Genomic DNA, 27,330 nt, shown 5'->3' with positions numbered 1-27,330 from the left:
TTATTATTTTATTATTTCCATTCTACGTGACTTTACCGAAAGAACCAAGAAGATGAATCCCTGCAGTCACGAAAGCTTTAAATCGAAATTTATTTCACACCGTACGTAGCCATACCGTGCTAATCGGAGGTGCGAGGGCAAGACAATGAGGATACCAAGCTAAGGAGGGCTACTCAGTACGTTGATGCTACCTGCAGATTAATGCAGGTTCCTGCAAACGCTTCCTTGTCGCTAGGCATGTAATGAGTCATCCCCCCCCTCCACCGCCACCAGATGATTGAATTAATTGTCATGGCTCGAGGTTGATAATTGCCATCTCACTTTCATAACCTTATATTCTTTAGGTCTTTCGGTAAAGTCACGTAGACAGGTTTGCACCACAAGACGACCGCTTGTGTTGCGATATAAACATCGTGGTTTCTAAAATATATTTTACCGAAAGACCCAAAGAATATGAATTTCTGCAGTCACGAAAGCTTAAAGTCAAGATTTCATAACCTTATTTACATATCTTGTTGTTGTTCTTTGTTTTTTTGTTCGCCCCATTAACCCGAATGTAAGACTTGCATATCATTTGCATAAACTGTAAATAATTCTCAGACGCACAATGCAATGTATTTATCGCAAGGGTACGACTTGATTTTAATCGGGGAATTGATGCATCGTTACATGCCTCCTTGTCGCGTACAAAACTAAAATTAATGCTATATGCTGAAAACGCACATGGTGATCTTTTCTTTAAAGTTTCAAACACGTTATGTACTTTTAAGCCTTTTTAGCCAATCCTGATACGTATGTGAGTTACGGAGCAAAGTTTAATTCCAAACCGATAAATGTGCATACCAAGAGGAAATACATCCCGGAAAGAAGCAGCTCCTACATTGCACACCAGAAGGTCCCCCCTCATTGCCTTTAGACATTACAAAGCACTTCAATTGGTATGAAAGAAAAAAAACACACATTTGAAAATGCGAAGGAAGTCCAGATGTGTCGCTAAACCCGGAGCTGCTTCATGCCTGGCGAGTCACTTGGTAGCAGATTCCGATGATGAAACCAAACTTCACAGGGTAGCCAACACCGGTAGCAAAATGGGCAAAAATGAGAACATGAAAAGAGAACATGACCCCAAAACAGTTCAGGACAAAGCTTAAGGGCCCCCCCCCTGCTGTAATGCAAATTTAAATTCGGGAAAATGTGCAGGGCATATATAAAATTAGTTGGGACGATCATCCTCGAACGCGGTTTACGCCATCTCTCTCCCAGTGCCGTGCACAAGGCTACTACTACCCCTGCTCTCTGCGCAGCCGATGGGAATATCAGGGGGGAGGATTGGTGGCATGGATAACACCATAATGATCAGTTCACGTCCACGGTAAGCCTGGCCACACACACACAATACTGGATTCACCTGGTGTCTTTATAATCTTCACCAACAACCAATTATAAAAAAACACAAGTGTTCTTGCCTGCATATGGACTGGGATGAACGTCTCCCAAAATGTACAAGGTGTCAAACCAAAACTGTCGTGTATTGCTACATCACAAAATGACAGCCCCCCGGGGGGCAGGTGCAACTGTGACAATTAACATACTTCATCATCGATTCCTATTATTACTTAAAGCATTAAGATATATTTATATATATTTTTTTACTTTTTACATTTATATACTAAATTACACATTTAAGAGAATTGCATAATAGTGTCAGAACTTGTGAACGGTGGATGTGCAATCGCATGTGATGATGCAGCCAAAGACCTGCCGTGCGTGGTCACATGCCACACAGATTAACGTCACGGTGCAGCTGGGGGGGCAGGGGGGCAGGGGGGGCTGGAGTATTCCGTGAGTGCGTTTGCGTCCTGAACCCGGCTGGCGCACGAGACCCAAAAGAAAAACATTGCAGCTCACCGGAAACGACGAGGGGAATAACGTGAGAGCACCACTACCCCACACTCGCTCAACAGGGGCAGCCGACATCAACCGGAACTCCTTTTCCAAATAAGAATTTTGTTAGATATGGCAAACACTTGTTTGGCTGCTGCAGAACTTTAAGAGCAAAAATGTAACTTGGGGGGGGGGGGGGGGGGGGGGAGGTTGCTCAAAGCAGAGGTTTGTGGGTAAGTGGCCTGTCTGGCCGTGTCACCATCGAAAGTTTTAGAGTCTCCAAAAGTCGTACACAATGAAAGAAGCAATTTTTCTGATCTGGACTGTATCCTCCACGTTTGATCGTGCTTGATTGCTTGCAATGATGCGTACGACGCCCCCTGAATGAAACGCCTCTGCCGAAAAGGATTGCCTTGCGTTCTGGGCGTGGACCATGGCACGTGAGTAAAGGTTGCTTCCAATGAAATGGCAAATTAGAAAATTTAATACCATGCAACACACTTTTTTCTTAAACAAAAAAGCAAGTGAAAAAAAACCCCAAGTTAGCAATTCAGTCAATCGCAAAAATGTACAAGGATAGGACAAATTCACTTCTTTACGGGAATTTTTTTTAAAAATTCAAGCGGCCGGATGAGGCAATTTGAAAAAGAAAAAAAAAAATTCAAAGATCCAGTGAAAATGCAGGAGATTTAAGACATCATTGGTTTCACGCCATGGCCCAGGATTTGCCCACAAACCAGTCTCGCCTTGCGCCCTTGCGCGACATGCACCAACCAATCGATCCGGTGTAGTCATGCGCACTGACGCAAGGTGTTGGGGGGTGCGCGGTGTGGTGTGACGTGGGCACAGGAGCAGTGTTCATTTTGTAAGAGCATTTTATTCTTGGTCGTGTTCCGTATCTAGTCGATGGCAACCTGTGGAGTTTTATTCAGGTTTAAGTAGGTGGATTTCATTGAATAATTCTCTTGGTCTAGTCGGCTCATGGTTTAATGTTGGCGCGAAGGCCGTGGCAATTTGTTCCACCCAATACTATGAGATCGCTCAATCATTCAAAATACACACATAGCCAATTACCATTTTTGGTCTTCCTTCTGCATTGCAGTCTCTCATAATGTTACTAAATTATCTGCGTCTGTGCCTTCAATCAGACTCGTTCATTTCGTCTCATCAAAGGCAGTCAAGCGATGGTCTTTGGTGGGTGTAATCGTAGTCACCGTAGTCATGCTTGATGATTTTTCTCCACTCGTAGTCATCGGTTCACCCAAATAAAATACGCCTCCTTGACAAATATTTCCATCGATAATTTCGTTTCCAAGATGAAGACTGCATGGGGAGAGGGGGCCCAGACCCTGGCCAATTATACAGGAGTCGAGCCCTCTCCACTCGGTGCCCACCTGCCCTCAAGTTAACGCTCTGAGCAGTCAAGCAAAGGGTCCCGACTGTAGGACGAAAAAAAAATCCACAAATTCACGCGAGCGCCCGGGGTCGGTTGTACACGTGTTCGCGTCGCGATCTGCAAACCATTTTTTTTTTTGGCCGATGTGTGCAGCATTCTGGTAAAAGAGTTCAAAACTAACAGTTCTTGGTTCGTAAAGTTGCATAAAGTCTTGTGTTTGGCGATCACGGAGCTCTGCAGACGACGCCTCCTCAATTCTACTGCGGCCGCTGTCTGTAATTCTGCTATGTCAAGGTCCACCACTGCGTCCCAGCAGCAGCACCGTGCCCGTCCAAGCGTTTCGTCTCGCTGAGGCTTAGCACTAAGGCGCACACGGAGGGGGGGGAAAAAAGCCACTGCGAGCCTTGTTTTCGCACACGCACAAAAAAAGAACAATTGCTTCGGAAGTGTGAATTCTGACACGCGGTACAGACATTGGTTACTGAGCCAGAACCCCACGGGAGCGTCTCTGGCTCTGGTCGTTTGCTCAGCGGCTGCAGCCGGCCTACCGCTCACATTTGCACTGTTTGCTGTTTTCATTAGGGGAAAGGCTTGCGCAATTGTTGAGGCTTCAATAGGAGTACAAAGATGCGCGCGTACAAGTACACAGTGACGTGCACACTTACACCGATACGTATTCGCAAATACATGTACACACATATACACGTAACACACGTAGGTATGTACAGACGCGACGAACACACACGCAGATGTGTGCGAAGACAAGTACGCCAGACGTACACGCATACATACGTGCATGTATGTATGCAGTGCAACACAAACACATCTATGAACACATGTACACGCACACACAAACACCCACGGACAGCTCCTTTATACTGCACTGCATCCCGTCCACAAAAGGCGGCGATGGGTAAACTATGTACAGTCCACTTCCACGGGCTAATAAGACCGCAAAATGCATATATTTTTACGCAAATGCCCTTCTCTTTTAAAGCTGCATTCCGCACACAGGCTTTGGTGCGTGTGTGTGTGTGCGTACGTCTCCGCATTAACACAGACGGGGCACCGGCAACGTTAAGCACCGAGCTGCACCTGCCCCTCTCGGTGCTATCGGGGCCAGCACACGCGTCACGCTACTTGCGCGGCGCTCGCGCCTCGAGTTTTAATTCATGGGGCAGCGGCGGGCGGCACAAACGTCTCCCCCGTCAAGCCAAGGAGGTGACGCCACTAGACTCCGGTCAGGGAAATCACTAAAAGCTCCGCTGCACAACGTAAGGGTGGAAATAGTTAAGAACCCCGCGACGTCGTTCGAAAGTCTGGGCAAATTTTTCTGCCCGTGACAAAGTTCAAATGTTGTATTCGAAATGTACCCATAACTTAAGTTGTTTATCACGGGAACGCTCCCCTTCGTAGCTATGGTGACCCTGGGATTTTTTAGCAAAATAAATGGTCACTATCATAGTCTCTAATCGGGTTAGGGATTCTTTTTTTTTCGAGGGAACGGTAATTTACGTTGCTAGTGGTGAAGCTCGAAAACTCCTCCATTAATGTTTAGCACTGGCAGGTTTCGTCATTTTAAAAGTTGACTTTTGACGGGGTCTTGTTCCACCCTAAGCTTGAGTAGAACTTTCTGTACCTGGTGAATACTTACACATGAACTGTGTAAACAATCGTATTTGTATATTTTCAGCTACATAATTATAATAATTATTAACGAGACCATTTCCAGTCAGCTGCTGATTCCCCTTCATGAAGTCACCACCTTGTTTTTTCCAAGATCCCAACACCACAATTGTGAAATTCGGGTTTTAATCGCCTGCCCTGCCGTTAGAACACAGCCATTCGAGAAAACAACAACGTTAAGCAAACACAGGCTTCCCTTCAGCAAGGCACTTAAGCAGTTGAAAGTCTTGGCTGGAGACCCCTAACTGAAGAGTCGTCCTGTGTACCTCAGGAGACAGCCACCACCCACCACCACCATCTGTGCCAGGCCGGGCCTCATACGGAGTCCTGCATGCACATGCCAGCGCGCTCAGCTTCTGCGGGGAAGCGACACTCCACCCCGTTGGGCCGACACTCCGGTACGAGGCCCCCGCCCTCTCTGCCACCACACGGTCCTGGAGGAGGAGGCTCCTCCTCCTCCTCCTCGCTGCCCTCGTCGCTGTCCACTCCGCTGCTCGCTCTGCTGCTGTCCTTCACTGCGCCACCCCCATCGTCCAAATCGCTACTGGCAGTCTCCGCCGCCGCCGCCTTCTCTGCCGCCGTCCTCCCTCGTGCGACTGCGAGTCCGCAGCCCCTTCTCGGCGGGGCGCGCGTCGGCACCCACGCCGTTGTGGGCGGGAGGAGGCGGCGCGGAGAACGCGAGGGCGGCGGCGGCGGCGGAGATGGGCGGCCTCGCGTAGCCACGGCGGCGCCCGCGGGGACCTGCGCCGTGCGGCAAGCTCGAGAGCGACGAGGCGCGCTGGCCGCGCACGCCCCCCGCCAGCGCGCGACGGGGGGAGTCGCCGCCCCCTCCGCCGCCGCGCGGCGGAGACTCGGAGAACGTGATGATGCACGCGTCGGACGCCGACAGCGACGCCAGGAGGCTGTGGGCCTCCTCCTCCGCGGGCGAGCGCCCGATGCTGCCGTCCACCTGCGTGTGGATGTCGGGCGTCATGGGCAGCAGCGGCGGCAGCGGCGGCGGCGGAGGCTGCGGCGCGGCGTGGCCCCCGTCCGTGGGCGGGAACAGGTACGTCTTCATCTGGCCCTTGCCCTTCACGTTGACCGTGCCTCGGTAGTCGAACTGGTAGCCCATGTCGCACAGCACGTGGTAGCTTTCCTGGCTCACCTGCGGGGGGGCGGGGGCACGCGACGTTGAAGAGGTTGGGAGAATGCACGAGGGCACAATGCGAAGGGTCCAACAGAGAGACGGTGCCATGCGGTCAAGAAACACGTGGGATTTATTGTGGACACGTCTGACGGGGCGATGTATGGATGTGGAGAGATCGTCACCCACAGCGTCGAGGGTCCTCCAGACTCGCATTTCACCTCGTATCGCACACTTATTTCTGTGCATTCAAGCATTAAAAAACAAACATTTCTTGTGCACCGCCTCCCTATGCTTGCCCATACGTTCACTATCATATATTAGTGCTGGTCACACCACCGGCTGTTTATAAATGCAAAATCGGGAACGCATTGGTCCCTGTAGAATTACAAGATTGCTCGTGTCGGAAACGACCACAATCACGTGATGCTGCTGTGCTGTTGTAGTTGCAGCGAGTGAGCGAGTCAGCGAGTGAGCGAGTCAGCGAGTGAACGAGTGAGCGAGTCAGCGAGTGAGCGAGTCAGCGAGTGAGCGAGTCAGCGAGTGAGCGAGTCAGCGAGTGAGCGAGTCAGCGAGGCAGCGAGTGAACGAGTCAGCGAGTGAGCGAGTCAGCGAGTGAACGAGCAACACAAAGTTGGAGGGGTGGGTGGCACCTGTATGCGGCAGTCGACGCCCGTTGAGTCCATGCGGCTGGCGATGTTCACCGTATCGCCCCAGATGTCGTACAGCGGCTTGGTCGTGCCGATGACGCCGGCCGTGAGCGGCCCGTGGTTGAACCCGATCCGCAGGCGGAAGTTGAACCACAGCATGTCCTTGTTGAAGTCCTCTACAATGCTCATCATGTCGCGCGCAAACTCGAAGAGCGTGCGCAGGTGCGCGTGCGCATCACCCGCACGCGGCTCCGGCACGTTGAGTCCCGACGCCGCCATGTAGGTGGCACCGATGGTCTTGATCTTCTCGATGCCCCCGTAGTGTTCGCGCGCCAGCAGCTGGTCCAGGTCGGACATGAGCTCGTGCAGCACGCGGTAGCACTCCTTGCCCCCCTCGTAGTTCTCCTCGTAGAACTCGCTGAAGTTGACGATGCTCGCGAAGATGACGCCCACGTCCTCGTGGTTCTTGGAGTAGTGCGGCTGCACCTTCAGCTGGTCGGCCACGTGCCCGGGGATGATGTTGTGCAGCAGCAGATCGGCCTGGTTCTTCATGTGCTGGATCTTGCGCTGGTGCAACTCCGCCTCGACGTTGCCGTGGTAGTTGAGGCGGTAGGCCACCTCGAACTCGCGGTTCAGGAACCAGATGAGCAGCACCAGCAGCAGGAGATCAGCCGCCAGCTCCCAGCCCCGCACACTCCCATTGTTGCCGCCGTGCCCTCCCTGGGCGGCTGACAGCGTCGCGAGAGGCACGGACACCACGGGCGCGCTCACGTTCAGCGGCAGGGACTCATTGCTGCGATGGAGAGAATAACGTGGCAAAGCACAAAACCGTGAGACTTTTCCCTCCAGCCAGTGCAAACTGACCAGATCGGAGGTCAACCCTGAAGGTTCTCCACACAACGGGAGGCCTCTCCTCTCCTGCTACTCCTGTGAGCTGCAGTCTTCCCCCTGCTGCTTTCAGTATTTGTACTCCCTTTGTTTTAACCCAGAATAATGACTCTCTTCTCTCCCTATTCTGTGCGATAATAACCAAAAGTCTCCTTTGCTACCTCTGCCAGTAGGCAGGCGCTTACTGTACTTCCATGTCAATAATTGGTCCTAACACGTTGTCCTATCTTCCGAAATGAAATCCCTCGTGACAAGACAGCCAACTGTGCGCGCGCCACGGTTCATGTTGGCCAAACCGGCCTGCCCGCCAGAGGTCGCAACCGGGTACCCGATACCCGTACCCTACCCGATACCCGGCTAACCGTACCCGGCCGGGTACGGGTACCCGTTTGCGACCCTGGTGCGGCCGGGTACGGGTAGGCCGTGAGTCACTGGTGAGTAACCGTTTGTCACTCATTTCCCAACGTCTTGTCTCTTCTCACAATTCACGTTCCTAGAATCAACCCACCCGCGCCTGCAACGTGGCTTCATCCCAGAGGTCGCAATCGGGTACCCGATACCCGTACCCTACCCGATACCCAGTTACCCGTTTGCGACCCTGGTGTGGCCGGGTACGGGTAGGCCGTGAGTCACTGGTGAGTAACCGTTTGTCACTCATTTCCCAACGTCTTGTCTCTTCTCACAATTCAAGTTCCTAGAATCAGCCCACCCGCACCTGCAACATGGCTTCATCCCAGAGGTCGCAATCGGGTCCCCTACCCGATACTCGGCCGGGTACGGGTAGCCGGGTATTGGGTAGGGTACAGGTACGTGTACCCGTTTGCGACCCTGGTATGGCCGGGTACGGGTAAGGGTAAGGAATCAAAACCCTCTTCTTGGTTCTTTCGGTAAAGTCACGTAAAAGGGAAGTAATAAAATAATAAAAATAAAACATAATAAAATAATTCTCACGACGTTTCGGCCACAACGCAAGCAGCCGTCCTCAGGTGAAGACCTCAGGACGGCTGCTTGCTCATTCAGACGCTGTCTCCCCGACAAACCTGGTCTTCACCTGAGGACGGTTGCTTGCGTTGTGGCCGAAACGTCGTGAGAATTATTTTATTATGTTTTATTTTTATTATTTTATTACTTTCCTTCTACGTGATTTTACCGAAAGAACCAAGAAGATGAATCCCTGCAGTCACGAAAGCTTTACATCGGAATCAAAACCCGTCTGCGACTTCTGCTGTCCGCACGTCGTGCTCACCCGGCGCCCCAGGGCCTGTCCCCGCACACGGGCACGTAGATGAGCAGCAGCAGCAGCGCGGCCACCACCGTCGCCAGGCTGGAGCGCAGCCACGAGCTCAGCTGGCAGAAATTGAGGTAGTGAGTGACACCCACGATCATGACGCAGCAGAAGAACAGGCGAGTCTGCCGAGGTGAGGGACGGAGAGGGGGGGGGGACAAGTCAGTTCCCTCACAACCCCCCCAAACGCTCATCAGCAGATGCTCATTCACCCAGATCGCCCGTCTCTTCTTAAATGCCGTGCACACCCCCAGCTCGGACTACCTGAGAACGGGCCACTTGCAGGGCTTCTTCTAGGCTTGGTCTTCCTCGGGCAGGTACCTTACCATGGACTTATTCTGCTAAATTACTCAAGGCTCGTCTCGTTACAGTAGGGCAGAAGTTGAAAGATACATTCCATGTTGGACGCACCATGGCTTTGTGTATGCCGAGATGGAAACCGTTATTGCCAGTTTTAACGCGGTGCATCTTTGTCTCATGGTCATGAGGGTCAAAGGGTTCCACTACAGGTTTGGCATGGGGGCAAGCAACACGGGCGCAATCTGCTAATTAATGAAATGTTCATCTTCTTGGTTCTTTCGGTAAAGTCACGTAGAAGGTAAATAATAAAATAATAAAAATAAAACATCATAAAATAATTCTCACGACGTTTCGGCCACAACGTAAGCAGCCGTCCTCAGGTGAAGAACAGGTCTGTCGGAAAGACAGCATCTGAATGAGACTGCTGTCTTTCCGACAGACCTTTTCTTCACCTGAGGACGGCTGCTTGCGTTGTGGCCGAAACGTCATGAGAATCATTTTATTATCTTTTATTTTTATTATTTTATTATTTCCCTTTTACGTGACTTTACCGAAAGAACCAAGAAGATGAATCCCCTGCAGTTACGAAAGCTTTAAATCGAAATTTATGAAATGTTGTGAACTTGACGGATCCGACCATGGATAGCTGCGATACACAATGGTCTGCGGCAGCGAACATTGCCACGGAATCTTAAACGCGCACGCGCAATATTCGACGGTTATCACGGAATAAAAAAAAACGAGCTCTTTAAAAAAAAAACAGCAATGCCCAAGGAACAAAATCAAGACAGTAAATATCAATTAATGGTAAAAGCCAATACACTGGTAATGTAGAATAAAACTTCACTTCAAAATCAATGGCCCCATGTAATGAAATCATAAAAGTGAGTTGTGACCCGCCCCGAACCCCGCACACTACACCTATCAGAAAGAAAAAAAAACTGTCAACCTGGAGCCCTAGCAACCAGAGCAGGTCCTGCAGTGGCCGGGCATGATTGCGGCGCAGCGGCAATGCATCCCCACTTGCGGGCGCTCAGACCCAGATGAAGCCGTGCTCTGAGCGAGTGGGGGAAACGCTCCAAGCATGCGCTGAGTACTCTCAGCAACCCCTTCTACGTTTCTTATGAAGTAAACATTTTTTTTTTTCTCCAAATCAGCATTTTAAGCTGTGCTCATGTCCTACTAACATCCCTGAGCCGGAGGTAGAAATTCCACGCTGCTGTGACAGGGGTGAGTCTATACGTACGGCAATGGTCCCGTGTAATGGCTTTCCCACAAAGTCGCACTCAGTTTATTAACCCTGGAGGGACGGTGGCCCGATTCAACCATCCAATCAGGATTCGTACTCGCAACCTTCAAACTGCGAGCCGCTCACTCTACCGCTGAACCATTTGTCAATTAACGTGACTGCAATATATCACAGCAGCGTGGATTTTATTTACAAGTTCGCCAGTTTGGCAAACACCCATAACCATAACATATTCCTGCGGAGGGAGCTGGTAGGAACGTTGGGTTGCTCGGTCAATGGCCAGGGTCAACGGCGGCGTGGTGTATTCCGCAAATATGCCCGACTGTGAGGGCGGGCACAAGCCGGCGTGAGTAGGTTAAACGTTGAGTTTTATAAGGGCACCACGGGGTGACCAGCCCCTCCCCACCCAGCCCCACCCCTCCCACCCCCCATCCAGCCCCACCCTCCCCACCCAGCCCCTCCCCACCCAGCCCCTCCTCTCCCCACCCTCCCCACCCAGCCCCTCCCCACCCAGCCCCTTTCCTCCCCACCCAGCCCCTCCCCACCCAGCCCCTCCCCACCCTCCCCTCCCCACCCAGCCTCTCCCTCCTCACCCAGCCCCTCCCTGCACGACTGGACGGACACAATAATCCCTTGTGGGCTGGTGTAACCAGGAGGTTCCTACCAGTATAATGTGCCCGTGTTTTCAAGTTTACCATTTACTCCCCCCCCCCACCTACTTTTCACTATAGGGTTGTACCACAGTCTGATTCTCATCAATCCGCCAATATTCTCCATCAATTGCATATGATGGCAGGACACATGCAGCTGTGGTGAGATGTTAACTACCTCGCCTGGTAAGGAGGAGGTTGTGGGTTCGATCCCAACCCTGACCGCTGTAAATTTGGAGTTTGCATGTCTCTCTCCGCGTGGTCACGTGGATTTTTATTCGGGTCCTCCCGTTTTTCCTTCCACATTTAGAATAATGCGTTTAGAGTATTTGTCTGCAATAACATTTCCACATGACAAGCCACTTCATTGGGCTATCATTTATGGCCAGGTCGCTTCTGAAAATGTTCTATATAACTCAGCTGGCCTTACCTGGTAAAATAACTATATTCATTCAGACGCTGTCTTTCCGACAGACCTGTTTCTTCACCTGAGGACGGCTGCTTGCGTTGTGGCCGAAACGTCGTGAGAATTATTTAATAATGTTGTATTTTTATTATTTTATTATTTCCCTTCTACGTGACTTTACCGAAAGAACCAAGAACATGAATCCCTGCAGTCACGAAAGCTTTAAATCGAAAAATAACGATAGTTTAGAAGTAAAAAAAAAATTGTAAACACGGAAACCCGGATGTGGCGCTTGGGGCCTGTGTGCCGAGTTTTGGATTTCCCATTCTCAAGAGAGATGCGGAAGCCCACCGAGCTACCCCTGGTGGCCGACTCCCGCTACTGCAGCGCGAATTAACAAGGCTGCAGAGCAAAATGAATACGTGGATTCTCAGAGGGAGGGACCCCCTTGCCGACAAACATCTGGCAGTTCGCTCACCAGCATTGGCTCAAGCAAGGCTGACTGCTAATGAGAAACTGAAGGTTCAAACCGCTCCAGAGTTTGCTTGTATGCAGCCAATTACAGTTGGCTATGTTCTGCGTGAAATAAGTTCAACATGCATATCATTATGCTGACAAAATACTCCCATGTGGCCATTGTGATATGAAAACACATACTTAAAAAAAATATTACGTGGATACAGATTTGGAAAGGAGGCATAATGTCTACTTATTTGTTTCAATAAAACAGTTATCTATTTATAGACATGTTACTGACTTTTAAAGATCCACTTACTTTATTCTCAACAGGAGAGTGAATCTTGTGAAAGCGACAGTAGAGGCTCTGAATTTAGATGTTGTTATCTCTACATGTAATTTCACCACATTATTTTAGTTGGACCGGCCTGGTCGCTCAGAGGTAGAGCGAGCGGCTCGCAATTGGAAGGTTGCAAGTTCAAATCATGCCCGGTGTGTGCCCAGCGCGTGCCCAGCGCAATATGCACCGTGTGTTGTGAGTTGGACCGGCCTGGTCGCTCAGAGGTAGAGCGAGCGGCTCGCAATTGGAAGGTTGCAAGTTCAAATCATGCCCGGTGTGTGCCCAGCGCGTGCCCAGCGCAATATGCACCGTGTGCCGTGGGTTGGACCGGCCTGGTCGCTCAGAGGTAGAGCGAGCGGCTCGCAATTGGAAGGTTGCAAGTTCAAATCATGCCCGGTGTGTGCCCAGCGCGTGCCCAGCGCAATATGCACCGTGTGCCGTGAGTTCGACCGGCCTGGTCGCTCAGAGGTAGAGCGAGCGACTCGCAATTGGAAGGTTGCAAGTTCAAATCATGCCCGGTGTGTGCCCAGCGCGTGCCCAGCGCGTGCCCAGCGCAATATGCACCGTGTGTTGTGAGTTGGACCGGCCTGGTCGCTCAGAGGTAGAGCGAGCGGCTCGCAATTGGAAGGTTGCAAGTTCAAATCATGCCCAGCGCGTGCCCAGCGTGTGCCCGGCGCAATATGCACCGTGTGTTGTGAGTTGGACCGGCCTGGTCGCTCAGAGGTAGAGCGAGCGGCTCGCAATTGGAAGGTTGCAAGTTCAAATCATGCCCGGTGTGTGCCCAGCGCGTGCCCAACGCAATACGCACCGTGTGCCGTGAGTCCAGGTGGCAGGTGAAGTGCGTGAGCACCATGACGGCCGGCAGAGACACGTACAGCGCCCCGATCAGGTGGCGCGGGATCCAGCCAGACACAAACTCCATGACGAGCCGCGTGCACGTGAGGACGTGTTCCAGGAAGAACACCATCCTGTAGCAGCGGCGGCAGCAGGGAGCAGCGGCAATGGATCAGCGACACGGGCTTCGGGCAGAGGTCGCAAACGGGTTTTGATTCCTTACCCGTACCCGGCCGCACCAGGGTCGCAAATGGGTACCCGTACCCGGCCAGGTACGGGTACACGTTCCCATACCCTACCCGAAATGAGTGACAAACAGTTACTCACCAGTAACTCAAGGTCTACCCGTACCCGGCCGCACCAGGGTCGCAAACGGCTACCCGTACCCGTACCCGGCCAGGTACGGGTACCCGTTCCCTACCCATACCCTACCCGAAATGAGTGACAAACAGTTACTCACCAGTGACTCAAGGTCTACCCGTACCCGGCCGCACCAGGGTCGCAAACGGCTACCCGTACCCGTACCCGGCCAGGTACGGGTACCCGTTCCCTACCCGTACCCATACCCTACCCGAAATGAGTGACAAACAGTTACTCACCAGTGACTCAAGGTCTACCCGTACCCGGCCGCACCAGGGTCGCAAACGGCTACCCGTACCCGGCCAGGTACGGGTACCCGTTCCCTACCCGTACCCTACCCGAAATGAGTGACAAACAGTTACTCACCAGTGACTCACGGTCTACCCGTACCCATACCCGGCCGCACCAGGGTCGCAAACGGCTATCCATACCCGTACCCGGTCGGGTACGGGTAGCCGGGTATCGGGTAGGGTACGGGTATCGGGTACCCGGTTGCGACAACTGGCTTCGGGTAGGGCAAACCTCCTCCCATCGTGCGCCATCATCACACTCCCACCCTGCGGCCTAAAATTAGGACTCTCAGAGCCGAGGTGTAAGATACCACGTGGCTCTGTGCTTCTGTAACTTTACGAAGGCTCTTGACGACAGTCAGCAATGGTAACATTTGTTTTTTTAACAGAAGCAGGAGAAATTAATCGACTTGTACCAATGAAAATATATTTTAACTTCTCATTTCTCTCTCTTTTATGGTGAAGCGTTAAACTCTGCAATATTGCCGGAGTGATTCCTCTTCTCTACAAGTCTTAATGAGCCCCCTTCCATCTTATTGGCAGTCTTTCTCTTGGTCTTGTTCCGCTTGCTTTGTACTCTTTTTTGCAGCCTTTTCATCTGCTGTTCTCAAATAATGGGCCCAACAACCTCGGTCTTTTGTCTTTAACCAGTTCCTAATCCCGAGTTACCCATCATGCTGTTTTCTCAACATCAAATTTGATGTAAAATCTTTTTCTTTTATTCTAGAAAAACCACGAGTACTCTCATCTCCTCTGCTGCCAATCTCCAAACATCAGTTTGATTCCATGCCACTACAATCCTAAACTGAACTATTTTTTATTTTATCAGGTAAGGCCCACTGAGCCATAACCTAACCACAAGTTGTTGATCACGTGGAAATGTATTGCAGCCAAATACTCTAAACACATGTTTATAAATGTGGAGGGAAAACCCGGACAACCCAGAGAAAATCTACACGACCACAGGGAGAACATGCAGACTGCAAATATACAAGCATCAGGGTTGGGATCGAACCGACAACCTCCTTCATACCAGGCGAGGTAGTTGACATCTCGCCACCGTGGTGCCCTTCATTTTTAAATCCCTTATATTAAGTTCACTTGCTTGCTTGCACGCTTACGACCGTGCAAATCTTTCGGTCGTTTTTTAACCCACTTCCCGTGATCCAATCGAGCTGACATTTTGCACAGACTCGTTGTGCGTGACAATTAATTTTCGTGAAATTTTTTTTCCAAATTTTTACACTTTTTAGGAATTTTTTTTTTATATTTCATTACCAATTGGTTAATGCTGGCACACAATCATCTGACCCATAGGTGGCAGCCATCTCAAGCCAGAGGACGAGAGGACTCTAGCTGCCACGCATATAAAGGATTTATAGTGATAAGCCTACGATGAAATCGCATGAAATGCACCTGACACCATCTGATCTGAAAAGCTAAGCAGGAGTTGAGCCTTGTTAGTGCTTATATGGGTGTCCACCATGTAGGGCAGGACGTGTTTATTTTCTTGTCCTTCATCCGCACCTCCAAATAGCACGGTTAGCTACGTACGGTGCGAAAGGTGTTCAACATACATACACACAAACGTCATAGGCGGCTGCGAGGCTATATTGTGGGCAGGAGCCTGCGAGGTTATATTGTGGGCAGAAAAATCCAGTTTTGTGCTTTGCTTTGATGTTTCCCCGCCTTCACTGGCCCGCATTGACCAGTGTGGTGATGCACGGTCAAGTAACCCCCAAGACCCGCATGGTCATGGGAGGCCTTAATCCAGTAGTGGATTGACAAACGGGCTTGTCCTGATTGTAAGTGGCATGTTTTAATGGAGGTATGGTTTTTATTTCCCGTCTTACTAATTTTCCGCGCGATTTTTTGTTCTCAAATAAACAATGCTAAATCAAGCCAAAAGAAAATTGGTAACAAGGTGAATGCCAACAACACGGAGCCTTAGAAGATGAATGGACGCAGGAATTGAAGATCCTCAACGTTCGTGTGTCCTAGAGCAGCCGACGGCACGCAGCGCGCACGAGGAAGCTGTGGTGGCGAGATGTTAACTATCTCACTCGGTATACAGGAGGTTGTGGGTTCGACCTTGATGCCTGTGTATATTTTGAGTTTGCATTTTCGCCCCATGGTCGGGTGGATTTTTCTCAAAGTCCTCTGGTTTTTCCCTCCACCTTTAGAATCAACGTGCGTTCAGAGTATTTGACCGCTGTAAATTTCCACGCGAAAAAGCCACTTCGTTGAGCTATCATTTGTGGCCAGGTCACTTGTGAAAAAGAGCCGTGTACAAGTACAGCTCAGTGGGCCTTACCTGGTCAAATAAAACATAGTCCAGTTTATAAGACTGGTTTCTTGGGTTAGATCGCAGAAGAAAAAAAACAACCTGTATTATGGATATTGGTCACGAAAGCCTACATCTTCTTGGTTCTTTCGGTAAAGTCACGTAGAAGGGAAATAATAAAATAAAAAATAAAAAAACATAATAAAATACAATCGTATTTTATTATGTTATTATGTTACAATCGTATTTTATTATGTTAATACTATAATGTTTTATTTTTTTTAATTTTATTATTTCCCTTCTACGTGACTTTACCGAAAGAACCAAGCACATGAATCCCTGCAGTCGCGAAAGCTTTAAATCGAAAGCCTACGCGTTAAAACAGTCTACAGTCGAGTAGTTTCATAGCGCGAATGCGACCAGCATGGCGACGCTGACCGTATGGAGACGAGCAGGCAGAACAGTTGCAGGGTGAAGGCAACGGCGAAGGTGACCATGGGCAGCAGGGGCACCTCGGGCCACGGGGGCAGCACGAGCAGACAGGCGAGCGAGGCCAGCACGAACACCAGCGACGACAGCAGCACGTCCAGCAGCGAGCTGAACGTGGGGTTGGCGAACGTATCCACGTGCCGCCCGTTAGCCACCTGCAGGCGGGCACAAGCGGACAATGACCTCCCGTATAGCCGCACAAGGCGGTTACGGACTCTTGGCCACAAGCGCCGTGAATGAGCGCGTACTAATGGCTGGCGCGGTGAATGAGTAGGTGGTGTGGACAACACAAAGATCCCCTTTGCAGGGATTGCTGAGTTAAGTGCCGTTAACGAGAACCTATTTGGTGCAGATATTTATACGCCGCACCAGATAATAATTCAAGGCCGCGTAGACCTCAGATGGGATGGAACAGTGGCGGTGGTGTTTAGCAATGCGCTATGATCCCAGCCGCGGCTAACATCAGCGGCGAGTTGCGTCCCGGCTGGTTCTGCACTCCTCTGCACCAATCCACATTGAGCTGTGATCAATGACACTGACCAGTGTGATCAAGTGTGGTCGTACAACCCCCATGATAGACATGGTGAGGGAGGGCCCCTCATCGTGGATTGACAGAGGGCTGCAATTTGTTTTATTATAGACTTGGGATGCCGCCACGGTGTAACGGTCAGCGTACTGGACTCGCAATCCAGAGGTCGTCAGTTCAACCTCCCGGCGCTACAGTTGAAACAATGGGCAAGTTTTCTTTGATCCCTCCCACCTCTGTCCACCCACGAGTCAAATTGGGTTCACCACAGATAAGTCCATCGGCAGGTCACGTGCGGGTGGCCTAAAGCGTGGGTATGTGCACCTCTTCCAAGATGTGTGGCCAGTGTGGAAGAGTAGGCCAAAACACCCACTAGAGAGGGGGCTCTTTATAGAGCTTTCTCGAAGCGGGAGGCCCTTCTGCCAGCAGGGACGCGAGCAAGAAACTGCAGGTGCTCGCTGTCTGAATACTCTTCTTCTTGTTCCACGCGTTTGTCCCACTCATGTGGGGTCCCCTGTCCTTGCCAACCTTCTCCACACTGCCCTGTCCTGCGTCAGCTCTCTTTCCGCTCCTCAGGCCACCATGTCCGCACCACGTCGCCCCACCTCTTCTTCTGCCTTCCTCTTCATCTCTTTCCTTCCACTTGCATCACTCGCCACCTTCTGACCCACATCATTTTCCTGTTGTCTCTCCACATGACCGAACCACAAATGTCTTTTCTCTCTCAACTTCTCTGTGATGTCTACCACATTGTGTCTTCCTCTCGCTTCTTAATTTGTCACCCTGTCCTTCCTTGTTAAACCCCAAACATCCACCGCAACATCCTCATCTCTGTGACAGCAAGAGCTTGGTCCTCCCTCTTTCTTGTGCCCCGGCACTCGGCCCCATACAACAGCACCGGCCTCACACTGTCTTGTACTATACACTACACTATACACTACTATACACTTCACACTCTTCCCTTCAACCAAACTGGGACCCCCTCTTATCGCATACTACACCAGTCATCTTTCGCCATTTCAGCCATCCATCCCTTGTTCTTGTTCTCATCCATCACCACACATCGTTGCATCCAGGTGCTACAACTTGTTCGTCTTCATTAACTGGTCACTTCCAATTTGCAGTCCTCCTTCTGAATTATTTCCACTGAAATTTGCCACCATATACCGAGTCTTTGTCCGACTGATCCTCTTACCCATTCTCTTCAATCTTTTGCACCCAGATCTTCAAATCATCCTCCACTACCCCTCTGCTTTCACCGCATAGCACAATGTCGTCTGCATTGTGCTATCTCTCGTAGGTGCGTCCAGCACCAGGATGAAAAGGATGGGGGCTCAGGGCAGAACCTTGCTTCACTCCCGCTGTGACGTGAAAGCTCTCCGACACTACACAGCTGGTTCGCAAGTGCATTTTCCCTCCTTCAAACATATCCTGGATCTGAATACTAACGGAAAACTGTTTTTTATTTTACCAAGTAAGGTCCACTGAGTTACACAGCTCTTTTTGAGAAGCGACTTGGCCACAAATGATAGCTCAACGAAGTAGCTCATCGTGTGGGCATTCATAGCGGCAAAATACTCTAAACGCACGTCGATTCTAAATGTGGAGGGAAAAACTGGAGGACCGGGAGATAAATCCACGGGGGAGAACATGCAAACTCCAAATATACAGGTGTCAGGGTCGGGATCGAACCCATGCCCTCCCACCTACCGGGCGAGGGAGTAAACACCTCGCTACAGAGGTGAATATGCTCGTTGTTACTTAATTTGGAGCTTTCGTGACTGCAGGAATTATTCTTTGGTTCTTTCGGTAAAGTCACGTATAAAGATAAAATAATAAATTAAATTAAATACTAGCATACGACGTTTCGATTGCAACACAAGCAATCATCATCAGGTATAAATTAAATAGAAACACAACTCTAGTATATTTAGAAATGTAATGTTATACAACAGAGAGTCGGATAACATAACAGTCAACACCCTATCTGATTGATTACGTTCTTCCTGAGAATGCTAAATTTATCATACTAGATTTGTGTTTCTATTTAATTTATACCTGATGATGATTGCTTGTGTTGCAATCGAAACGTCGTATGCTAGTATTTAATTTAATTTATTATTTTATCTTTATACGTGACTTTACCGAAAGAACCAAAGAATAATGCCCGTTGTTCTCACCTCCTCCTGGTAGCTGGCCCGGTACGCCTTCTCCAGGTTCTTGTCCAGGAACTGCAAGCTCAGCTTGTTGATGGGTGGCTTAAAGAAGTAGTCCTCCATAAGTCTGCATAGCGGGTGGATACAGACGAACGCGCACGCACACACACACACACGGGTTTCTTTCGGTGGCTGTTTCAAGATCAGGCTTGTCCAAGCAGTCAATCGACGTTCTTTATGTAACCAGGACTGGCCTTTCATAATCATTCTTATTGTGTAGTGCAGATGTGAGTATTATTATTACTGTTGTTCAAGCAAGGAGTGATTAAAAAAAAAAATTTGCTTATCGATGGCCGATTGTTCAACTTTTGGATTTCAGCGGTGATATCGGCACACATTTGTCTACTTTGTGAATTCTTTCACAGGGTCATTAACGGCATATATTTTTTACGGTAGCAACTGGAATGGAAAAATCTGATTAATGTTCAAGTGGACATTCTCATCTCGACTCTGCCCAAACAATTTCGCTTCAAGAAGTTTACTATATTCACCAAGGAGCTCTTCAACATTCTCGCCAATTTTTTCCTATTTCTCCGTTTACTCAGGAAAGTCTCACCGAGTCTCACTCTTTTGCAGGTACACTCCTGCAATGTTTTTCGCGTAAGCGGTTACCGTTGCTATGTCTCATGCCAATTATGTAATTTTCAGGAAATTTTTCCAGCATTTGGGATGTAGGGCAGTGAATTTTGCTGAACTGCCTACGACAGAGCCCCACAGCCCAATGAAAACTTGTTTGTACGTGGTGGCTGGCCACTCTTCCAAGCACTAACCAGGTTCACACCTTGTTCGGCTTCCGAAATCTGCGTGAAATGGTCAGAGAACGATCGACGATTTACTATAGTTCTATGCTCCCAGATACAAGCTCTCCGAATTTCAGTGTGGGGTTTTTGTTTAGCAACGGTTGAGGTGTAACTGTAAATGGGTTCTGTGTCGAGCACACACTGTCCTTAATCCACCCTACCCTACCTTAATCTAAGTTGTCTTGTGGTTGTTGTTTGACTTGCATCCCACTGGGATATTTGCACAGTGTTGGTGTAGTGATTTTTCTGCAATATTTTGCTGTCTTTTCTTGGATTTTCTGTTTGCACATAGTCACTTTAAGATGTTTTCTTGTTCATGTTTTTGTTTTTTGTTTGTTGCCGTTGCACCCGATTCAGGAGCCGAATGGCTCACAGGGCTATACCTAATAAATGAACTTTGAACTTTGGTGGCGCACGCTCTGTAATCGAGCGCCGTGGAGGCGAGAATTGGCGGATCGCACAAACGACGTTGCCAAACTCCTTTCCCATGGGCATTGAGCAGGTGCCATATCCTGGCTCTGTGTGGAACAGTGGTTCTCCCTCGCACGGATAGCTTTTCTTCGGGTGCTCCGGTTTCCTCCCATGCGTGAACACTAATTAATTGGCCGATAACACCTTAATATATAGACGACGGGAAGTGACTGCTCACGCGTGTTTTAAGTTGAGGTTATGATTGTTACAGAGGCTCCATTCATCGGCAGAATTTGTGGCTTACTATATCGCTCGATTACTTTTTTATATTCTCATCGATTTTCTCACCAGTTTTATTCCAGGTGTGCCATCGGCATAAAAGTGCTGCTGAAGTAAGCTATTGATTGATTAGTTGGGGGTGAGAGCCTGGGCTGGTCTATCGAGCGTGATCAACACGTGAATGTATCGTTCCCAGTGATTAGCAAGGTGTGCTCACTCCATCAGGGCCGGTGACGTGAATACTCATGAGACCAAATTCTTCGGCCATTGTAATATAAACATTTATGGATTGTTAGCAATGTCGCCAGGAGACTGCAGTGGCTAAAGTCAATAACTATTGTAAGAAATAACCATAAGCCTAGCCAGGCAGGCAAGAGACTAATCTCATGTGGAAAATAGTGGTGATGGTGAAGATAATGGTTGAGGTGGCGATAACAACAGTGGTGGTATAGATGGCGGTGATAGTTGATAGTGGCGGTGATAGTTGATGGTGGCGATGATAGAGAGAGCTGTGGCAGTGAAAGAGATAGTGGTAGTGGCGGTGATAGAGATAGTGGTAGTGGCGGTGGTGATAAAGATAGTGGTAGTGGCAGTGATAGTGATAGTGGTATTGGCGGTGGTGATGGTGGCGGTGATCGAGACAGCCATGGCGGGTGATCGAGCCGTGGTGGTGGAAGCCACTGTTGTTGGCAGTGGTTGTGCGTGTCATACCGATCGCTCTTGATGACCTCCACGAAGTGAATGTCGCTCTGCCTCAGCAGGTGCTTGTAGCGCATGTTGATGGGCAGCAGGGGCGCGCGCTCCTTGCACATGCGCTCCTGCAGTGTCTCGACAAGCGACGTGCGGCTGTTTGCCAGTTTTCCCTCTTCCTTGACGGCCAGCAGCCCGTTGTGAACCTTGGGCGGACCCTTGCAGGGCGGCTGTGTGGCACACAGTGCAGCGCGGTAAGGCACGGCGTGCCATGGATCTACAGCACGTATTATTTTCCGTTGCGACCGAGGTCAGTTTCGCCACAGGACAACCAATCTATGGGCCTTGTGGACCGATGTTAACAAGGGCCACTTGCACTGTTGAATGGGTGACGACTGTTGACAAAACAAGTGACGGAATGGCAGCCTCAGGAAAGAACACAACCGATAGAAATTTAACACTGTGTGGTCCAGAGCGCAGCACAGGTTCGCAATGCCATAAATGCTCGTCACGTGTGTTATGAAATGCTGTGTGTGATGCGACGTGTAAATAGTGTACTTTTTAGTTATCCAATTAAATATAATATTTGTGTATTTTAGTTTAAAATCAATAAATTACACAGGCTTAAAAGAAAACACACTTTAATTATTAATGGTTTTCAAAAGCCACTTGTCCATGCCAACATTTGCAAAAGTAAATTGATGTTAATATTAATTTATGTTTGAGTGCTGGTTAAATTAATTATGGTTGTTTTTGCTCTAAGTAATATTTGATAGGTTGTTTTCCCCCCTCTGATTTATATTTGACTCGGAAATGTACTTCATTTCGTTTGTTTTGCTTTTATCATTTTGGAGGACTCCGGTCAATCTTGCAAATGATACTCTCCTAGTCCCTTCAGTTCTTTCCTGGCTAAACAAAACAAACCTGGAAATTTGAACATAGACCAAATAGGAAAAACAAATCAGGGGCATCGCATTTGTGAAACACAAGAGGAAGTGGACTTGTATGTCTGTATGTACGTATTTTCAACTTCTTTCGCACCATACATAGCCAACCATGCTAATCGGTGGTGCGTGGGAAAGACAAAAAAACTAAACACAAGAAGCAATTTTAAAGAAATTCGTTTTTAATCTATATTTTAAAATGCACAGCTCCAGTGGCTTCCTTTTTTTTTTAATGACGATGGTAAAAGTGCCATGACTTGCGCAGAGAACTTGGATTTAAGTGAGGGTGATTTGCGCAGCTTCAACCTCACTCTCTCGACCAGCCCCATCTGTACCCAGTGGCAAGACGTAGTCAAGACGACTGGAGATGGTCCTGGTTGCAGTGGAAGGTCCAAAGACCCGTTTTGGTGGAATTTCCTCCATCAGGGGTTCTACATGCCCAGGCTCAGACAAGCTGAGTTTGCCGGGTTAGTTAACCGCCGCCCGGGGTTAGGCGTTGGCAGCTGCTGACTGTACCGACTCACTAGGGATGTTGAGCCTGGTGTGCGCCAATGGTAGCAGCTAGAGGGCCAGGCCAGATGGAACAAGCCTGAGGCACAACTAGCTGGTCAGACTTCCTAATATCAGAAGGAAAAGCGTTCTAGACGACAGCAGAAGCGCATCCCAAAGTGTGCGATGCAAGCGACCGTCTTTGTTCACTGGCCAACCAAAAGCCGCTGCGCGGATGACCGGAGTTCGGGTGACGCATCGCAGGAAGGGAGGATGGCTGACGAGCGAGACAAACGATGGAACGGCAGTCAAGAGAGCGGACAGTGAGCAATAATATCAGGTCGTGTGCAGCAGTGAGATAGATTGTGGCATCGCGCAATGGTGGGAGGTGGTATGAGCGTAGGGAGGCCTTCTTTCACCCAGCATTGGGTTTATGACAAGTAAAACAAGTATAACCCGTAAAAACAAAGTTTTTCACTATAAATCCTTTATATGCGTGGCATCGGGGCAGCTAGAGTCATCTCGTCCTCTGGCTTGAGATGGCTGCCACCTATGGGTCAGATGACTGTGTGCCAGCATTAACCAATTGGTAAATAAATAATTTTAAAAATTCCCTAAACAGTGTCAAATTTTGGAAAAAAAAATTCACGAAAATTCATTGTCATGCACAACGAGTCTGCGTGCAAAATGTCAGCTCGATTGGATCACGGGAAGTGGGTTAAAAAACGACCGAAAGATTTGCACGGTCCTAAGCAAGCAAGCGAACTTAATATAAAGGATTTAAAAAATGCGTGATTTTCGTCACAGCCACACTTAATTTTGTGCCAGAGCCGGTGTTTCAACCCAGAGACCACAGCAGTTCTGGCTCGATGTCTTGATGGCACTGACAAAGGATCAGCTTCCTCATGTTCCCGAACCGCCTATGACCAAATTCACGCAGAATTCTGAAGCTAAGCAGGTAGTAAACCTGGTGGGTGCTTTGAAGGGTCGCCACCATGCACTAACAGGTTGTAATAGGGTTGTGGGCTACGTGGTGGGCAGTTCAGCAGATTTTAATGCTCTACCATAATTCTATGCATCCACATTCCCTGCCTTCACCAATCTGTACTGACCAGCGTGGTGACGTAAGGTAAAGTAACTGCCACGATCCACACAACGCGGGGAGGCCCTAATCCACTCGTGAATTGATAAAGGGGCCTGTTTCTTGTACAGGACAAGTACCCTCAGCAGTTACCTGTGAGGATGCCACAGCATTTGTACAACTATACATTCGTTGCCCAGTAGATGGCGCGCTTGGAACACTGTGTGTGTGTTGCAGTGTGCAATGGTGATCCAGACAAGATATGGTCACCACAATCTTGGTCCGTTGTGGTGCGCACACGAGCGATTTGGTGCCCACACGAGCGATTTGGTGATTCGTTTGCAGTTCTCTTACGCGATGAGAACTGAGAATATAAGCCAGATGTTCTGTCCTCAGTCTTAGGGCAATTTTGAGCATGTCTGCAGGCAGGTATATAAACCAAAAAGTATAATTTTTATTTTAAATTTTAACAGGTAAGGTGCACTGAGCTCTATAGCTCATTTTCAGAATAGACCTAGCCACAAATGATAGCTCACCGAAGTGGATCGTCAAGTAGACATTGAGAGCGGCAGGCAAATACTCCAAATGCACGTAGACGCTAAATGTGGAGAGAAAACCCAAAGGACCCGGAGAAAAATCCACACAACCACTGGGAGAACATGCAAACAAACTCCAAATATGGAGGAATCAAGGTCGGGATCGAACCCAAGGCCCTCCCCTGTGTACGAGGCAAGGGAGATAACATCCCGCCACCGTGGCGTGCATGACCAAATCACCCAGAATGCACCCGGTCGTCAAATATCTTGCCAGCAATGCAACGTCAAGCCTGGATGAGGGCTTTAACAGGCATCCACCCTGCACAACACAGGTAGTCAGGGAACTGCGGGCCTACGTGGGCCTATGTAACACGATTGGCTACGTACGGTGCGAAAGAAGTTCAGAGTAGGGCAGATTCCTTTGTTGTACTGCAGTTCTATGCTCCCACATAAAATCTCTCCGAATTTACCAAGCCGCGATGGAAAGCGTGGTGAAAGTACTGTCAAATAACAGCCATGACCTTGCACAGCATCGGGAGGTCCTGATCTAGCAGTGGAGTGACAAAAAGGGGGCTGTACATGTATATTCAGACAAATACATATGTCCTGTACAAACTAAATTATCATTTGCATGAATGTATTTAGTTAGAGACTAGACAGAATATTGTACATCAAGACACAAAAACAGGACGATGATAATGAGAAATAAAATGTTTAAGTTCGAGGGAACAGATATCACAATGATCGTTATATTATGACATTTGATATCTTATTTAATAAAATGCTATCGCAGCAACCCTGCTGGATACAGATCTGCAAGATGAGATCTGATCCATAAATGTTTTTGGGTTGGGCCACGTGGTGGTAATTTTATACCAACATTCTTGCCATTAACTCTCTAACCACCTGAAAAGATATTCACGTTTCCAGATACGAGGCCAAATGTACTGATCAAATTCTGATCAATAAATCACCTAACCTGTGGCTTCAGATTTTTCCTGACTGAATTTAACATCAATATTCGATGACGTTTTGCTGTGAGCTCCATCAGGCAATGAGCCCGGGAGTCCATGTTTTTACGGCAAGATAATTCCACACCTGGCAACCCCTGATCAGTGCCTACCTTATTATAGACCAATTCAGACCTAATTAATCAATCCGTGCTCTTATAAATTTCAACGTTCCTCCTACAAAGCCCCATCACAAGGGAGAAACACGAACAAGTAGACAGTTTTTTTGCCCGTATTAAAATGGCTGTATGCCGTATGGACCTGAAAACTCAATTTCTCTGTACAAAAATAAGGGTAAATCGTATGGGTTGACAGGTTTGTAATACCTGTTTGTTTTAGGTTGCTTCTTTATTTAAACACGGGGCAGTGAGATACTGCATTTGTACAGAGTGACAGCAGCAGCACCTTCACTCTGAGCCACAAGTGCAGTGGTGTTTCTTGATGCTAGATGCGCTCCGCATGGTCCCATTAGCTTTCACGATAATCGGTGACCTTAAAAGGAATCGGGGCCCAAATAAGGCAGACGCAGGCCGGTGAGGGAGTGGAGGCGAGACCGGGAGACATGGAATGCAAGAGGGACAGTGTAAGATGGCCAATTCCAAGGGGAATGACCCAGGAATATACGAAGACCATTGGAGCGAAGCAGAAGTGCGCAGGGGAAGAAGTTGCGGAGCATCTTCTGGGTTCTTTTGGTAAAGTCACGTAGAAGGGAAATAATAAATTATTAAAAATAAAACATAACAAAATAATTCTCACGACGTTTCGGCCACAACGCAAGCAGCCGTCCTCACTTCTACGTGACTTTACCGAAATAACCAAGAAGATGAATCCCTGCAGTCACGAAAGCTTTAAATCGAAAAGTTGCGGAGCCACAAACAGCAAGCACAGCGGTTTAACGAGAAGCAAAGGGGGGGAAAATACAAATATGTAAGAACGAACAGACAGCAATGGGAAGTGCAGGAAAGACGACACCAAATTGAATGCTATTGAATATGCTGATAATTAAATCAGGATCAGAATATTTAATTATACTGGAGGAATCCGATGGGCTATAATGCTCGTTTTCACAGATGTCCAGTAGGGCCGGGTAACAACATTACAACAACAACAAACAAAAGAAAAACACAAAGTACAAGAAAGGTAAACAAATCACCCAAACAAATAAAGAAATAACTTATTTTTAAGAAGCAACCGGTCCACAAATGATAGCTCAACAAAGTAGCCCATAATTTGGACATTTATAGCACTAAAATAATCTAAATAATCTCAACGCATGAATGTGAATGCAGCACAAAGTGGTGGAAATGTCATCCGCTGCACATTGCCCATTTAAAATGTTTGAATATGCTTCAGCTAATGGACCTTCTTATAAGGTTGCTTGAAGTGCGACTGCCTCAAACATTACCTTTGTTTTTTTTTCTAAACTCATGAACAATGTATGTCGAAAATTGGATATACTGTATATATGTGTGCATAACAGTGTATATAGTATATGGGACATGATAGTGTAGACATCATCAATTCATCCATCACTCATCAACCATAATCTTCATCCATGATAATTCATCATCACCCATCAAAATCTTTGTTGACTGGAATGTTAAAATGACATTCAGATGTGCCAATGCTTTATTTAACTTTGAAAAATTAGACATGCAAAATCAGCGTCTGACCAAAACGCCAGGAATGCTCCCAGATTCTCGGCATATCTCGGAAGCCAAGCAAGATTGAGGGATTGAGTTGGGATCGTGTTTGGACGAGTGACCACAATGCACGAA

The 27,330-nt window shown here is 48.6% G+C and overlaps 1 protein-coding gene across 1 annotated transcript in view; it reads right to left on the bottom strand.

The window, feature by feature from the left end:
* Positions 1-615: 615 nt before the first annotated feature.
* ADCY9 (adenylate cyclase 9) overlaps positions 616-27,330 on the bottom strand; it is an 84,228-nt gene continuing 57,513 nt past the window's right edge. The window contains 8 exon segments of the mRNA XM_061549119.1: positions 616-5,509; positions 5,511-6,110; positions 6,743-7,532; positions 8,874-9,037; positions 13,122-13,281; positions 16,520-16,725; positions 19,277-19,379; positions 21,514-21,722. Of these exon segments, the coding sequence (XP_061405103.1) occupies positions 5,282-5,509; positions 5,511-6,110; positions 6,743-7,532; positions 8,874-9,037; positions 13,122-13,281; positions 16,520-16,725; positions 19,277-19,379; positions 21,514-21,722 (2,460 nt within the window). The 3' untranslated portion in view covers positions 616-5,281.

This window comes from Lethenteron reissneri, chromosome 10, assembly GCF_015708825.2.
Source record: "Lethenteron reissneri isolate LAM-NWPU_2019-01 chromosome 10, ASM1570882v1, whole genome shotgun sequence".
NCBI lineage: Eukaryota > Metazoa > Chordata > Hyperoartia > Petromyzontiformes > Petromyzontidae > Lethenteron > Lethenteron reissneri.
The sequence above is the reverse complement of the archived record's forward strand: the minus strand, read 5'-3'. Positions and strand labels throughout refer to the sequence as shown.